This window comes from Salvia miltiorrhiza, chromosome 2, assembly GCF_028751815.1.
Source record: "Salvia miltiorrhiza cultivar Shanhuang (shh) chromosome 2, IMPLAD_Smil_shh, whole genome shotgun sequence".
In the NCBI taxonomy this organism is placed as follows: Eukaryota; Viridiplantae; Streptophyta; class Magnoliopsida; order Lamiales; family Lamiaceae; genus Salvia; species Salvia miltiorrhiza.
The window spans coordinates 6,571,654-6,584,616 of NC_080388.1; the positions used below are offsets into that span (position 1 = coordinate 6,571,654).

The 12,963-nt window shown below is 36.3% G+C and overlaps 1 protein-coding gene and 1 pseudogene across 1 annotated transcript; one reads left to right on the top strand and one right to left on the bottom strand.

Moving 5' to 3' along the window:
* Positions 1–7,741: 7,741 nt before the first annotated feature.
* Positions 7,742–11,084, bottom strand: LOC131012848 (actin-1-like). Its single transcript, XM_057940837.1, has 5 exons — positions 10,984–11,084; positions 10,444–10,494; positions 9,977–10,289; positions 9,287–9,900; positions 7,742–8,149 (listed from the first exon to the last, which is right to left on the bottom strand). The coding sequence occupies exons 2-5, from the start codon at positions 10,489–10,491 to the stop codon at positions 8,063–8,065; spliced, it is 1,062 nt and encodes a 353-aa protein (XP_057796820.1). The 5' UTR covers positions 10,492–10,494; positions 10,984–11,084; the 3' UTR covers positions 7,742–8,062.
* Positions 11,085–12,297: 1,213 nt separating this feature from the next.
* Positions 12,298–12,739, top strand: LOC131007908 (major allergen Pru ar 1-like; annotated as a pseudogene).
* The last annotated feature ends 224 nt before the right edge of the window (positions 12,740–12,963 follow it).

Sequence of the window (12,963 nt, forward strand, 5' to 3'; positions counted from 1 at the left end):
ATTTTTGTTAAAATAAAATTTGCTATAATATATAGAATCATATATACTGAATTTTAATTCAAAAAATTGAAGTTAAAAGAATTCATATACCCTAACTTTGGATTTATCAACCATATATAAGAAATTTTCAACTTTGGAGAATCCCTGTGTAACTCCCCGATCGACTTTTCCTCAATAGATTTTCACAAGATTTTTAGGAATTAGAATATTATTTAAATCGATTTTTGCCCGGAGAATTTTTTATTTAGAAAGTATTTTATTTACTAGGAAAGAATTCATTAAAATTCTTAGTATTAAAGAGATTTTATACTCTTTCAAAAAAAAAAAAAGAGATTTTATACCTTGCATAGTAATAATTTTTTTTTGATAAATTAATGGTATTAAATAAATAAATTTTAAGACAATGACTCCCATATGTTGCATATTAAGAAATTCTTATTATTAATGACAATGACTCTCATACGTTGTACTCAAACTTCTCCACTACTACAACATCCAAACAATTACAAAGATCGACTACAAGAAAGCATGTAATTAGCTACTAAATTTAACGACGGAATTCAATCCGTAGTTAATTTGTCGGTCTTATCAACGGTTTACCAACGGAAGTATATTAATTTTAAGTTTTTATGTAATTTTAAATATTAAGTCATTAAACCGTCGTTAATATTAATATACTCCCTCCGTCCATGAAAGAACTTCATAGGAGGGAGTGACACGGATTTTAAGAAAAATATTGTTGAGTGTATTAAGAGTAGAGAAAAAGTTGTTGAGTGTATTGGGAATGGTGAAAAGGTGTTATAATTAATATTGAGAGTTGTGAAAAAGTGAAAAATAAGTAATTGTAAGTGGTGGGGTATAGTTAAAAAATAAGTAGGAAGTTTTTTTGTGGACGTCTCAAAAAAGAAAGATAGGAAGTTCTTTCGTAGACGGAGGAAGTATTATTTTATTATTTAATTTAATATTTCCATCGTTAAAGTGTCATAAAGTATAACATATATTTATATTTTATTTTATTACATTAATATCGTGTCATTGAGTTGTCGAGAAATTTAATTATGATTTTTTTATTTTATTTATTAAATTAATATCGCATTGTTAAATAATCGGTAAAATTTATTGACTTATTTATTTAATTTATTAAATTAACTTTTTGTAGTTAAATAGTTGTTAAAATATATTGAATTTTTAATTTTATTAATTAAAAATTCCGTAGTTAAATAGTCGGTAATATAGATCTATGAAATCTAAGGGACGATATCAATTCTCTATTCTTAAAAATATATGGATTCTCCATGGATCCATTCATATATATATATATAGGGGCGCGCTCCAGTGAGACCCCCTATTTTGTTGGAATATAAACTTGATTTGAATAGATATTTGTAAAGAATATTCTAGAATTAAAAGAAAAGAAAGGAAAAAAGAAATTAGAAGAAATTTGTAGAAATATCTAGAATAGTTGAGAATGAAGAAAAATGTAGAATGGTTGAGAATGTATTAGAGAAAGAGGAATAATCTAGAATAGTTGAGAAAAAGTTAGGATGAAGAGAACTAGCTAGAATTAGAGAATTCTAGTATGTATAGAGAATTCTAGAGAAGTATTAGAAAAATAATAGTTGAGAATATTCTAGAGAATGTAGGAATCATCTACTCACCACTATAAATATGTAACCATGATTGGAATGTAATGAAAAGAGAGGGAAGAAAGAATGAAGTGAATTAAAGAAAGATTGTGTTAGCAAACTCCAATCCTCCCACTAAAATTCTTAAGCACACACACGTCCACAACCAATTTCTTCAAATTTCCTCCTACCAATTAAATAAATTCTCCATTATATATTCTTATATATTCCAACAAAGTGGTATCCGAGCCATAAAATCCTACCTGTGGAATGGCCAACCTACAATCCTTTCAAGTCCCCATGCTCAACAAGAGCAACTTCGACAATTGGAGTATTAAGATGAAGGCGCTATTGGGAGCCCACGACGTTTGGGAGATCGTGGAGAACGGCTACGAAGAGCCGCGGGACGAGGCCGCACTATCCCAACAACAAAAGGATAGATTGCGAGACGTGAGAAAGAGAGACAAGAAGGCTCTCTGTCTCATTTATCAAGCGCTAGGGGACGATGATTTTGAGAAAATCTCGAACGCGAGCACCGCCAAAGAAGCGTGGGAGAAGCTCCAGAACGCGTGCAAAGGAGCGGAGCAAGTAAAAAAGGTACGACTTCAAACTTTAAGAGGAGAGTTTGAGTCATTACATATGAAAGAGTCCGAATCAATTTCGGATTATTTTTCAGGAGTCTTGGCGGTGTCTAATCAAATGAAAAGAAATGGTGAAAAATTGGAGGATGTAAGAATAATGGAGAAAATATTGCGGTCACTAACCCCAAAGTTTGAGCACATTGTGGTGACGATTGAAGAAACTAAAAATTTGGAGGAGATGACGATCGATCTCTTGTTGGGGTCGCTGCAAGCATATGAGGAGAAGCAAAAGAAGAAGCAAGAAATTTCAGAGCAACTTTTGCAAGTAAGCTCAAAAGATAAAGAAGAAAGTTCGAGCAACAGCCGCGGACAATACAAAAGAGGACGTGGTCAAGGTCAAGATCGAGGCAGAGGCCGTGGACGTGGACGAGGACGAGGAGGCTTCGTCAACAGTGGTGAAAGAAATGAGTTCACAAGTGGTCGGGGGAGGAGCAACCCGCAGTCGAGGTACGATAAATCCTCAATAAAGTGTTATAATTGCCATAAATTTGGGCACTATGCTTCTGAGTGCAGAAGTGAAAAATTAAGGATTGAAGAAAAGGCCAATTATGCTGAAAATACAAGTCAAGAAATTGGTAGTGTGCTTCTAGCATACAAAGGAGAAGCTGGAAGACAAGATGACACGTGGTACCTCGATACTGGAGCAAGCAATCACATGTGCGGAAAAAGAAATATGTTTGTGGAGCTTGATGAGTCGGTAAGTGGCAACGTCTCCTTTGGTGATGAATCTAAAATTCCAGTTAAAGGAAAAGGGAAAATTTTAATTCGCTTGAAGAATGGAAATCATGAATTTATTTCCAACGTTTATTACGTGCCCAATATGAAAAATAATATCTTGAGTTTGGGACAACTCTTAGAGAAAGGTTATGATATTCACATGAGAGATTATAACCTTTCAATAAGAGATGGCAAAAATAATCTTATTGCCAAGGTGCCAATGTCTAAAAATAGAATGTTCTTATTGAATATTCGAAATGACGTGGCAAAATGCCTGAAAGCGTGTTACCAAGATAAGTCTTGGTTGTGGCATCTTCGGTTTGGACACTTGAATTTTGGTGGTTTGGAGTTATTGTCCAAAAAAAAGATGGTGAGAGGTCTACCATCCATCAAGCATCCCGATCAACTGTGCGAAGGTTGTCTACTCGGGAAGCAGTTCAGAAAGCCATTCCCAAAGGAGTCAAGCTCAAGAGCCCAAAAGCCACTGGAGTTGATTCATGCTGATGTGTGTGGGCCGATAAATCTAAACTCCCTCGGTAAAAATAATTATTTTCTGCTATTCATTGATGATTTTTCTAGAAAAACGTGGGTATATTTCTTGAAGCAGAAGTCAGAAGTATTTGATGCATTCAAGAAGTTCAAATCTGCCGTCGAGAAGGAGAGCGGACAACAAATCAAGGCCCTAAGGTCCGATCGAGGGGGAGAATTCACATCCAAGGAGTTCTTGGAGTTTTGCGAAGCAAATGGAATTCGGCGGCCACTGACAGTTCCGAGATCTCCCCAACAGAACGGTGTGGCGGAAAGAAAGAACAGAACAATTATGGAGATGGCCAGGAGCATGCTAAAGACGAAGAATCTGCCTAAAGAATTTTGGGCCGAAGCAGTGGCGTGCGCGGTGTACCTATCCAACCGATCGCCGACAAGGAGTGTGTGGGGAATGACTCCACAAGAAGCCTGGAGTGGGAGAAAGCCAGGAATTTCCCACCTAAAGGTATTTGGGAGTAAAGCCTACGTGCATGTACCAGACCAGAGAAGGAAGAAGCTCGGTGATAAAAGTGAAGCATTCATCTTTATCGGGTACGACTCTAACTCTAAAGGCTATAAGTTATATAATCCAAATACCAAGAAAACAGTGATAAGCCGAGATGTGGAGTTCGACGAAGAAGGAGTGTGGGATTTTAATCCCAGTGGTGACTTCACCTTCATCCCACAATTCGATGATGAAAGGACAGTCGAGCAAGTTGGAGAAGTCCAACAAGAGGTAGTGACTCCGCCAGCTTCACCTATACAAGTTACTGAAGACTCGCCACCATCTTTCTTAAATGAAAGAGCCACACCACGAGCAAGGAAATTGGATGAGATATATGAAGACACTGAAAGGTTAGAAGATCTCACCTTGTTTTGCCTATCTGCTGATTATGAACCTAAAGCAGCAAATAGTGAAAATTGGCGAGTTGCAATGGACGAAGAGATGAAAGCTATAAACTTGAATGATATGTGCGAGCTCGTGACACTACTGGAAAGGCACAAGGCCATTGGAGTCAAGTGGGTGCATAAGGTTAAGAAGAATTCCAAAGGTGAAGTTGAAAGATATAAAGCAAGGCACGTCCTGAAAGGATTTCGCCAAATTCAGAAGTTTGCTCAGAATGACAAATCAAGTTTAAGGGGGAGTGTTGGAATATAAACTTGATTTGAATAGATATTTGTAAAGAATATTCTAGAATTAAAAGAAAAGAAAGGAAAAAAGAAATTAGAAGAAATTTGTAGAAATATCTAGAATAGTTGAGAATGAAGAAAAATGTAGAATGGTTGAGAATGTATTAGAGAAAGAGGAATAATCTAGAATAGTTGAGAAAAAGTTAGGATGAAGAGAACTAGCTAGAATTAGAGAATTCTAGTATGTATAGAGAATTCTAGAGAAGTATTAGAAAAATAATAGTTGAGAATATTCTAGAGAATGTAGGAATCATCTACTCACCACTATAAATATGTAACCATGATTGGAATGTAATGAAAAGAGAGGGAAGAAAGAATGAAGTGAATTAAAGAAAGATTGTGTTAGCAAACTCCAATCCTCCCACTAAAATTCTTAAGCACACACACGTCCACAACCAATTTCTTCAAATTTCCTCCTACCAATTAAATAAATTCTCCATTATATATTCTTATATTCCAACATATTTTTCGTGAGATACTGAGTACAATGAATATGACGTATATATTGATGAACAAGGGCTACAAGGTAGTATATACCGATGAATAACGAAATTTAAAAAATTAGTAATGAATAAGACATATAAACTGATGAACAAGGCAGTATATATCGATTAACAATGCAGTATATACTGATGAATAACGAAATTTAAAATATTTCGCTCCTTCCAGGATTTGAACCCTGAGAATAAAATTTTCCCTCTAGATACAATATCAATGACAAACATGATTTTCGTACCTTAATTCCACATGATTTGTTGTCATTTTTCTTCATGTAAATGCTTGTTTGTGCCCGAATGTTTAGTTTTATGAAGATTTGATGTCTTGGTATAGTTTTAGAGTAATTTCAGGGAAAATCAAGGATTAATTGCAGGATTTTGAAGACATGAGATTGAAGTACGTCTCGAAAGGAATCCATAAGTGCAAACGGCGACCAAATCAAAGTTTGGATGAGGGAGAACGGAGCCGAACAAGTGGACTGCGCATTGAGCCCAGTACCCCGCGGTCTCGGGTCCGACCGCGGGCCTCTGCTCCAAAATCGTCCAAAATGCCAAACGGCACCCGTGGTCCGGGCCGCGGCCCGCGGGCCCCTCCAACAGCTTCCCCACGGTCCTGTATCGCGGTCACGACCGTGACCGCGATCAAAAGGCGGAATTGTGCATTTTTGTGGGCCCAGACGGGATTTTCAGCCCAAATACCCCTTCTTCCCTCACTTTTCACATCATCCACCATTCTTCACCTCTCAAAAAACCCTAACCTCCATTCTCTACCATTTTTCTCTCTTCCACACACAAAAACAACACCAAAATCAAAGAAAGAAGAGGAAGACTTGGAAATGAGCTCATCAAGATTACATGATTGAAGATCAAGATTATAGGATTTCTCTATGAATCTCTATCTCTCTATATCTTTATTTATGTTTTCTTATGACTTGAGATTTATTTTTGTTATGAATATGCTTGGCTAAAATCCCTTATCTTAGGGATCAGATTAGATGGATTTGTAATGGATTGATTTCTTTGTTTAATATATATCTTGATTGTGCTTATTGTTATCTTTTTAAGCCCTAGATTTATCTCTTGTATGATTGGTTGGCCACCTTTTATGCATTTCTAATTTGTGATTTGAATCGGGAGAGGATAATTACAATAGATTAGGAGTTTGATACATATCGACTCAATAAACTGGGAGGTTGAGAGTTGGGTGAGAGTTTATCGATCTTTGTTGTGCTTTTGGGAGTTATAGGTTAGAAGTTAACCGGGGACGGTAATTATGACCCGTAATCTACCGTTTTAGTCGTCCGGGAGGGGGCTAGAACTAGTTGGGAAATCACCCTAGATAATAGGTAATATCAAAACTAATGTTGAGCAAATTTGAGGTCTATTACTAATCCATTGATGTCTAGTCCCTAAATCATCTTAATCACTTGAGTAATTCATTTCTCTTGCTTTAACCTTATTTTGTCTTTGAATTTGTTAGTTAATCAAACCACTCACCTCATTGTTTAGTCTAAATAGCTCTAGCATAATGACTTAAGGTAATCACTAGAATTTGACTACTAATCCTTGTAGAATACGACCTTACTTCCCTATATTGCAACTACACCATATACTTGCGGCGTAGTAAAAATAATAGTGAACAATCAATCATAGGATTAATGAAATAAACGCACGAGATCGTGTCTCAGGTCTCATTAAAAATAGGGGGTCTCATTGGAGCGCTCCGCTATATATATATAGGGGCGCGCTCCAGTGAGACCCCGTATTTTTCATGTAACATGAGGACAATGAATAAGACATATAATACTAATGAACAAGACGTATATCTAACAAACAAGGTGTGTATACTGATGAAAAATAAAATTTAAAAAATTGGTAATGAATAAGACATATATACTGATGAACAAGAGAGTATATACCGATGAACAATGCAGTATATACTGATGAATTACAAAATTTAAAATATTCTGCTCCCTCCAGGATTCGAACCCTGCGAAAAAAATCACCCTCCAGATGCAATATCAACCATAGGATTGATAAAATAAACGCACCAAATCGTGCCCTAGATCTCAGTAAAATTAGGGGGTCTCATTGGAGCGCCCCCCATATATATATATATATATATATATATAGGGTGTGGTTCTAGAGAGAACTACATTATTTGTGAGAACGTGAGAACCATCAAATCTAATGCATTCACTGTAAAAATTAATGCATTCGCTGTTAAAATTAATGCACTAAAAAAATAAAATAAAAATTGCTCCCTTCAGGATTCGAACCCAAGATCTGCATTCATCCAACAAGATGATACATCCACCGTAGATCTTGATAATCGAATGGCTGAAAATGGTTCTCCGTTCTTTTTTTATTTATGGTTCTTTCTTGAACCTCTCCCTATATATATATATATATATATATATATATATATATATATATACGACTTTATCACGGAGAGAAAACACATAATAATAAAGAAAAAACAAATTTATACAGCTACGGTTTGCCGACGGAAGATTAAAAAAACAAATATATATAGCTACGGCTTTAGGACGGAATATTAAAAAAATAATAAATATATATACATATAGCTACTACTTTACGACGGAATACTAAAAAAAATAAAAAATAAAAATATTTGTGACTACTACTTTATGGCAGAATATAAAAAAATGAAAAGAAAAATGAAAAACATCAATTAACGACTACTTTCCTCCTTTAATTGGTCGTTAAATTTAACAACTATATTTACCATCGTAGGTGAAGAGTACGACCAAGCACAACCCGAGGTCTATCATTCCGCCGTGAAACTTGGAATTTTCGTCGTTAATCTCGATTGTCTATGGTTTAGCTACGAATATTTTTGTCTTTAATTTTGAATCTTCTGTGGACCTAAAAACGTTCTGTGGACAACTGATGGACCCATCTCATCAAATTCACCCTTGGATATCAACATCTGTTTCATCATAAACAAGAAATCCAATAATTATAATAAAATCAAAAGATAATGAGATCAAATTCTCTTCGACAGAAAATAGTGGAAAACATAAATATCACCAATTTTTCATTTTGTTCACATGTTCCGTGATTTTTTTTTTTTTTTTGTCTTGCGGTCATCTTCCCCAGATGGGATCCTCTGTCCCAGAATATTGTGTGTACCACGTGTACCACTCTTCATTTATTTGTTTTATAAATTGTTTTTTATAAAAATACAAATTATTATTATATTATAAACTCTAATTAATATTTATCATTGAAAAATTGAAATTAAAAAAATTATATACCCTAACTTTGAATTAATGAACCCAAATAATCTATTATTAATTCAAATAAATATAAAAAAAATAATTATAAACCTTAAATGGATGAGTGAACCATTGTTAATTATCTTTATATTATATAAAAGCATAATAAATTAAAACTGAATAAAAAATAATTTAAAAATATAAAGAAATGAAGAGTGGTACACGTGGTACACACTATATTTTGGGACAGAGGATCTCATTTGCATCTTCCCCCATTTCACTCTAATCTATGATAACTAGTATGTATGCTATTGAATTTTGGTGGGAAATAATTTACATTATGATTTATAAATAATATTTAAAAAATAATTTAATACTTAGCACGCTGATGAAATGAAATGAAATGATGAGGCTAGGGTTTATCATCTCGACGTTAATCATATTGGACCACAATAATAAACCAAAATGATATGGTCCACCTAGACCCGTCTATAGTGTATATACCATACTCGTTCCAAATACAATTTATAAGGTGTTTCACTACTCATAAATGAATCAAATTAACTCACTTAGCAATAATCACTAATTAAGTGAACCCCTAAATTCATAAGTATAAATTTTTTAAATAATGTTCACATGCCAAATCCATGATCATATTATTACAGTCTATTGTGATAAATATTTTCCTATGTACGTTTTCTATTATAGCTAGAGAACACAAGATAAAGAAAAGATGGGGATCGCAGAACTATGATAAAATTTTCTCATTTTTTTTTATCATTCCTATGATAAATTTGCAACCAGAGAAAATGCAACCTGAAAGTGTAACCAACAAGATGAAACTCTACCTGTTGGAATGTGCTTAGAGATGCAAGAATCGACCCTCCGATCCAAGCACTGTATATTCTGTCAGGCGGGGCGACAACCTTAATTTTCATGCTGCTAGGAGCCAATGCAGTGATCTCCTTGCTCAAGCGATCAGCAAAGCCTACGAACATACTCGTGCCGCCGCTTAGCACAATGTTACTATACAAATCCTTCCTCATGTCGACATCACACTTCTTGATACAATCGTAGGTGGTCTCATGAATCCCAACAGCTTGCATTCCGATGAAAGATGGCTGGAAGAGTACTTCCGGGCAAAGGAACCTCTCGGCCCCAATACTAATGGTTTGGCCGTCGGGTAGCTTGTAGTTCTGCTCGACGTTGGAGGCAGTCTTAGTTGTCTCGAGCTCCTTCTCATAGTCGAGGGCCACGTATGAAAGCTTCTCCTTGACATCACGGACAGCTTCCCGCTCTTCAGATGTGGTGAACATGTAGCCTCTCTCGGTGAGCATCTTCATGAGATAGTCCGTTAGGTCGCGCCCGCCTAGGTCCAGACGAAGGATAGCATGCGGCAGCGAGTATGCCTCATAAATAGGCACAATATGACTCATGCCATCACCAGAATCCAACACAACACCTATCAAGAAAAAAAAAAAACAAACAAACTACAAATTAAAGAAAAGAAAAGGAAAAAAGAAGAAGTTTAACTTCACCTGTTGTACGGCCAGTGGCGTAGAGAGCCAGAACAGCTTGAATTGCAAAGTGCATTGCGGGGACATTGAATTTCTCAAACATTATCTGAGCCATCTTCTCCTTATTGGCCTTGGGAGTCAGAGGCTGCTCGGTTACAAGGATCGGATGCTTCTCCGGAGCAACACGAAGCACATTGTGGAAAGTGTGATGCCATAACTTCTCCATATCATCCCAGTTGTATGCATCCATTTGTCCCATCACACCGGTGCGTTGGGGTCGTCCAACGATGCTGGGGAAAACTGCTCTTGGAGTTTCATCCCCGGCAAACCCGGCCTAAGTAAAACAAATGTATATAAGCACTGGTAGTCTCACCTTTAATATCCTTCATTGTCAATTTGTGTGACATCTCTTATTATATACTATGATGAAGGACATGCATGCAGTAATAATGGAATCTCATAACAATTTTCTGTGAATTTATACTAACCTTCACCATTCCAGTTCCGTTATCACATACCAACGACTGGATATCCATTTTCTGTCAATTGAAAAATATTGGAGTTAGTGTATGATTTGCATTAGTTGACAAATGACATTGCTAGAAACATGACACATGACATAAGCTATGATAGGAACACAAACATTCCTCACCCCAAGAGACTTTCTATTTTCTACTCCCAGCCGACTTGGTCTATTTCGTTTGAACAAAATTAAGACAATGAGATTATGAAGATGTGTGAAACGCATGGAATGAGAAATGGCAATCGAATCAATCTGAATTTCGGGGATGAAAGTGAATACATATGTATATGACAAACGGAATTGCAAATTCTGAAAAAAGGTTGTGATTTGATTACCAGAATTGCAAATGATCCAACTGCCGATATTCATACAAATTAAACTGCATGCTTAATATCTAAATCATTTCATTCACAAATCTAAAAATCCGACATACATACGACCAATCGAAATGTATAAAAGATGCAAAAACCATTAGAAAAAGTTGAAAAAATTAAGAATGACAAACCTGACAGTATTGATTACACGCAAAAATATACAGATTTCGATTCTGATAAAATCTGCAAGGTATATATAGAAATGTATTTCTATATCTGTAGGGTAAGGATGCTGCTGGAGTATATCTGTAAGGAAGATATTTTTGCGGTGAATTAGGGCTTCTACTAAAAATAGGTTATTTTGCAACAGAATGTAACAAACTGAATAATTCTAAAAGCAAGGAGATTTCCGATCCTAAAAAGTAGAAAGCGAGCAATAAATCAGCCGGAAAATCCTTGACCTAATTGCTTGGCAAAGTGCGAGAGATATGGTAGAGTTTTTGTGTAAGAAATTGAGATGTTGGGATCGGAGCAATCGAAATGTATAAAAGATGCAAAAACCATTAGAAAAAGTTGAAAAAATTAAGAATGACAAACCTGACAGTATTGATTACACGCAAAAATATACAGATTTCGATTCTGATAAAATCTGCAAGGTATATATAGAAATGTATTTCTATATCTGTAGGGTAAGGATGCTGCTGGAGTATATCTGTAAGGAAGATATTTTTGCGGTGAATTAGGGCTTCTACTAAAAATAGGTTATTTTGCAACAGAATGTAACAAACTGAATAATTCTAAAAGCAAGGAGATTTCCGATCCTAAAAAGTAGAAAGCGAGCAATAAATCAGCCGGAAAATCCTTGACCTAATTGCTTGGCAAAGTGCGAGAGATATGGTAGAGTTTTTGTGTAAGAAATTGAGATGTTGGGATCGGAGGAGGAGATACCCGCCCTTCAACTGCCTGCCGTACCTTCGACACTGAGTCCACCGGAACGTCATACGCCACCAACTTCGTGGTAGACATAGACAAGTCCCACGGTTCATGATTTGGGCTTCTTCCTTTACGAGCCTTGTGCTATACAATTCCTTAGCTATGAGGAGATCCCTCTTGCTCCTGAGGCTGCATGTGTGGGGCTTCAAATTCTGGTGGTCGGAAATGATATTGCTGCAAAGGTGTCTATTTTGGTAGGAACTGTTGCTCGTTTGGATAGAGATTCTCCACACTATGGAAAGGACAATACCTTGGATGCTTCAGCATTTTTCTTACCTTTGGAAAGAGTTGTGAGAGCCTTAGGATTCTTGCAGAGTGGATGAATCGAGAGATTTTCAAGGTGATTGAGCCTAGCCTAGTTATGCTTGATGGTGTGCAGGCATTTCACTGCAACTGGTCTTATCATATATCGTTCTCAAACTACGGGATTGGTTGCTGTTGATAGAAAAACTGTTGCGGTGTCTATCAAGTTTTGAGTGTGAAAGGCTGCTTAGCAGAATCTAAAGCTCAAACTCTATTACAACAGAGGAGATCCCTTCCCTTCCTCCATCCCAGCTGCAAGGATGTTCAAAGCCGTGGTGCTGGCCGCTGACTCCCTCATCCCCAAGATCATGCCTCAGGCCATCAAGAACATCGAGATCTTGGAAGGGGATGGCGGCGTTGCCACCCTTTAAGGTTATCCATTTTGGCGATGGGAGTCAGTATAAGAGTGTCAAAGACCGTGTCGAAGGCATCGACAAGGAGAACTTAACACACACCTACAGCATCATTGAAGGTGATGCTATCTCAGATATTATTGAATCCATCACTTATCATATCAAGATCGTCCCAACTGAAGATGGAAGAAGCATCTGCAAGAACTGAAGCATTTACAACACCAAGGGCGATATCGAGATAAGTGAGGTGAAGATCAAGAAAGGAATAGAGAAGCATTTACGTCCACTCAAATTCTGATGCTTGAAAGCTCTATATGTAAAGTTTCATATGTTGTCGCATTTTGGTTTCTTGTTCATTTTATGTTTGGGATTTGCCCTTTTTGGGTGTGAGTGAGTTGTAATATTTAATTAGTTGTGATTTTCTCTTCATAGGGTGTTTCTTTGTATCTTTCTGGTCTTGTTCAAGTATAAGCTTGTTGGATTTATTTCAAAATTTGGCCACAATTTTTTTCAATTATCGTG